At 49.4% G+C, this 2,168-nt stretch overlaps 1 protein-coding gene across 1 annotated transcript in view; it reads right to left on the bottom strand.

Moving 5' to 3' along the window:
* The window catches only part of LOC105992235 (solute carrier organic anion transporter family member 1B2-like), a 34,036-nt gene that overhangs the window by 9,656 nt on the left and 22,212 nt on the right, over positions 1–2,168 (bottom strand). The window contains exon 9 of the mRNA XM_013025057.1: positions 1,393–1,634. Within this exon, the coding sequence (XP_012880511.1) occupies positions 1,393–1,634 (242 nt within the window). The remainder of the gene's footprint in view (positions 1–1,392; positions 1,635–2,168) is intronic.

The raw sequence follows: 2,168 nt of genomic DNA, 5'->3' as shown, positions 1-2,168 counted from the left end.
TGCTAGCTATGTCATTTGCCCTGCAGAAGCTCTGCAACTTTATGCAATCCCATTTGTCCAACCTTTCTTTGATTTGTTGTGTTTCCGGGTCTCTATTCAGAAAATTTCGGCCTGAGCCAAGGAGACCTAGGGTTTCTCCTATTCCATCCTGTAATTCAACATCCCTTCTTTTGAGAAGTAGTTACCAAATGAATCCTCCTCCTCCCTGCCTCTCATTTCAATCCTAAATTAGGATCTTTCTCTTGCTCCCTGTTATTACATTGAATACGGTCTTTTTCCTTATAGTGCTGAGAACACTTTAAATGTGTTTAAGTTGATTTTCCTTCTGTCGGTCTCTATTATTGTAAGATGCTTGTAGAAGGTATCTTATCTGTGTTATTGATCATGGAATGTTCTTCAACAAACTCAGTAAGTGGTCTAAACATCTGTCTTGAGAAATGAAGGAGTTAAGTTCTCTTCATACGTTTTTCTTTTGTCTGGAAGGACATTATGGGAAACTAGGACAAGACCCATTTTGTGTGTGGATTAAAAGCTCGGGGATGTCATTATTGACTGAAATTCATACATTTATATTTGGGGTGTTCAAATGTTTCCTTTCCATGAACCCAACAGGTGCTGTATCATGCTGGTCAGGAGGGAGAGCAACTCAGCATAGAGACTCCACAGAGAACTAGAGAGAGACACTTTTACAATCAAGGCAATTGCCAGTTAACCTGGGTTTTAAGGGTCTATGGCAAAAGCTGGGCCCCAGCCGGGAGCTGGGGGCTCCCGCCTGTCACCCCAGCTACTCAGGAGGCTGAGATCTGAGGATTGGGGTTTGAAGCCAGACTCTCATCTCCAATGAACCACTAAAAAAAAAAAGCCAGACGTGGAGTTGTGACTCGAGTGGTAGAGCACCAGCCTTGAGCAAAAAGAAGGTCAGGAACAGTGGCCAGGAAGAAAGAGAGAAGGGAAGGAAGGAAGGAAGAAGGAAGGAAGGAAGGAAGGAAGGAGGGAGGGAAGGAAAGAGAAATAAGGAAAGAAAGAAAGGAGGAGGAAGGAAGGAAGGAAGGAAGGAAGGAAGGAAGGAAGGAGGGAAGGAAAGAGAAATAAGGAAAGAAAGAAAGGAGGAGGAAGGAAGGAAGGAAGGAAGGAAGGAGGAAGGAAGAAAGGAAGGAAGGAAGAAGGAAGGAAGGAGGGAAGGAAGGAAGGAATCAATCTAGATTTCACCATGGGAAGAATCAGAGGCACACCATTCTTCGTTACTCTAGCGCTCCTATGAATCCTAACGATCCCCAGACGGTGCGCATTGAACACGGCGACAGGGGTGAGCCTGGGGTCCACACCTAGCCACGCGCAGGGCATCTGGAAGCGTGTGCGCGCACCCGCGTGGCCCCACGCGCCCACACTCACCTCATGAGCAGCAGCATGAGGGCGGGCGTGCCCAGAGCCGTGAAGAAGGACTGCAGCGCTTGCACAACGAGGTAAATGTGAAATCTCTTCTTGCACGTGTTGCTCCGTGGACACTCGCCCAGATGGGCTGAGCGATGGGGATGGCGGGCTGGGGCAGCGGAGGCCCGGACGCAGCTACAGTTATAGAATACCTGCAGAGACGCCGTGTGAGACGCCGAGGGCCGGGACACACTGCGCCGTCCCTGGGTAACGTGCACGGACACTACAGTGAGCCCGGTGTCTGAGTGTGTGAGTGTGTGAGTGTGTGAGTGTGTGTGAGTGTGTGTGTGAGTGTCTGAGTGTGTGTGTGAGTGTGAGTGTGTGAGTGTCTGGTGTGTGTGAGTGTGTGAGTGTGTGTGAGTGTCTGAGTGTGTGTGTGAGTGTCTGAGTGTGTGTGTGAGTGTGAGTGTGTGAGTGTCTGAGTGTGTGTGAGTGTGTGTGAGTGTCTGAGTGTGTGTGAGTGTGTGAGTGTCTGAGTGTGTGTGAGTGTGTGTGTGAGTGTCTGAGTGTGTGAGTGTGTGTGTCTGAGTGTGTGTGAGTGTGTGTGTTTGCTCAATACAGGCATGCTAGCCCACGGGCCTGAGGTCAAAGTGGAAAGAGGAAATCAGAGAGCAAATCCCGCCGGCCATTTTCTCACTCGTTCAAATTCTATTTGTCAGAATTTGCTCCTCTTCTGCTCGCTTTTCCTTCCTCTGATCCAACGACTCCCCTCCTCCCCCCCTCCTTTCTCCCCCTCC

This window comes from Dipodomys ordii, unplaced genomic scaffold (genome assembly GCF_000151885.1).
Source record: "Dipodomys ordii isolate 6190 unplaced genomic scaffold, Dord_2.0 Scaffold81, whole genome shotgun sequence".
NCBI classification, from domain to species: domain Eukaryota; kingdom Metazoa; phylum Chordata; class Mammalia; order Rodentia; family Heteromyidae; genus Dipodomys; species Dipodomys ordii.
This window is presented reverse-complemented; position numbering and strand designations above follow the sequence as displayed.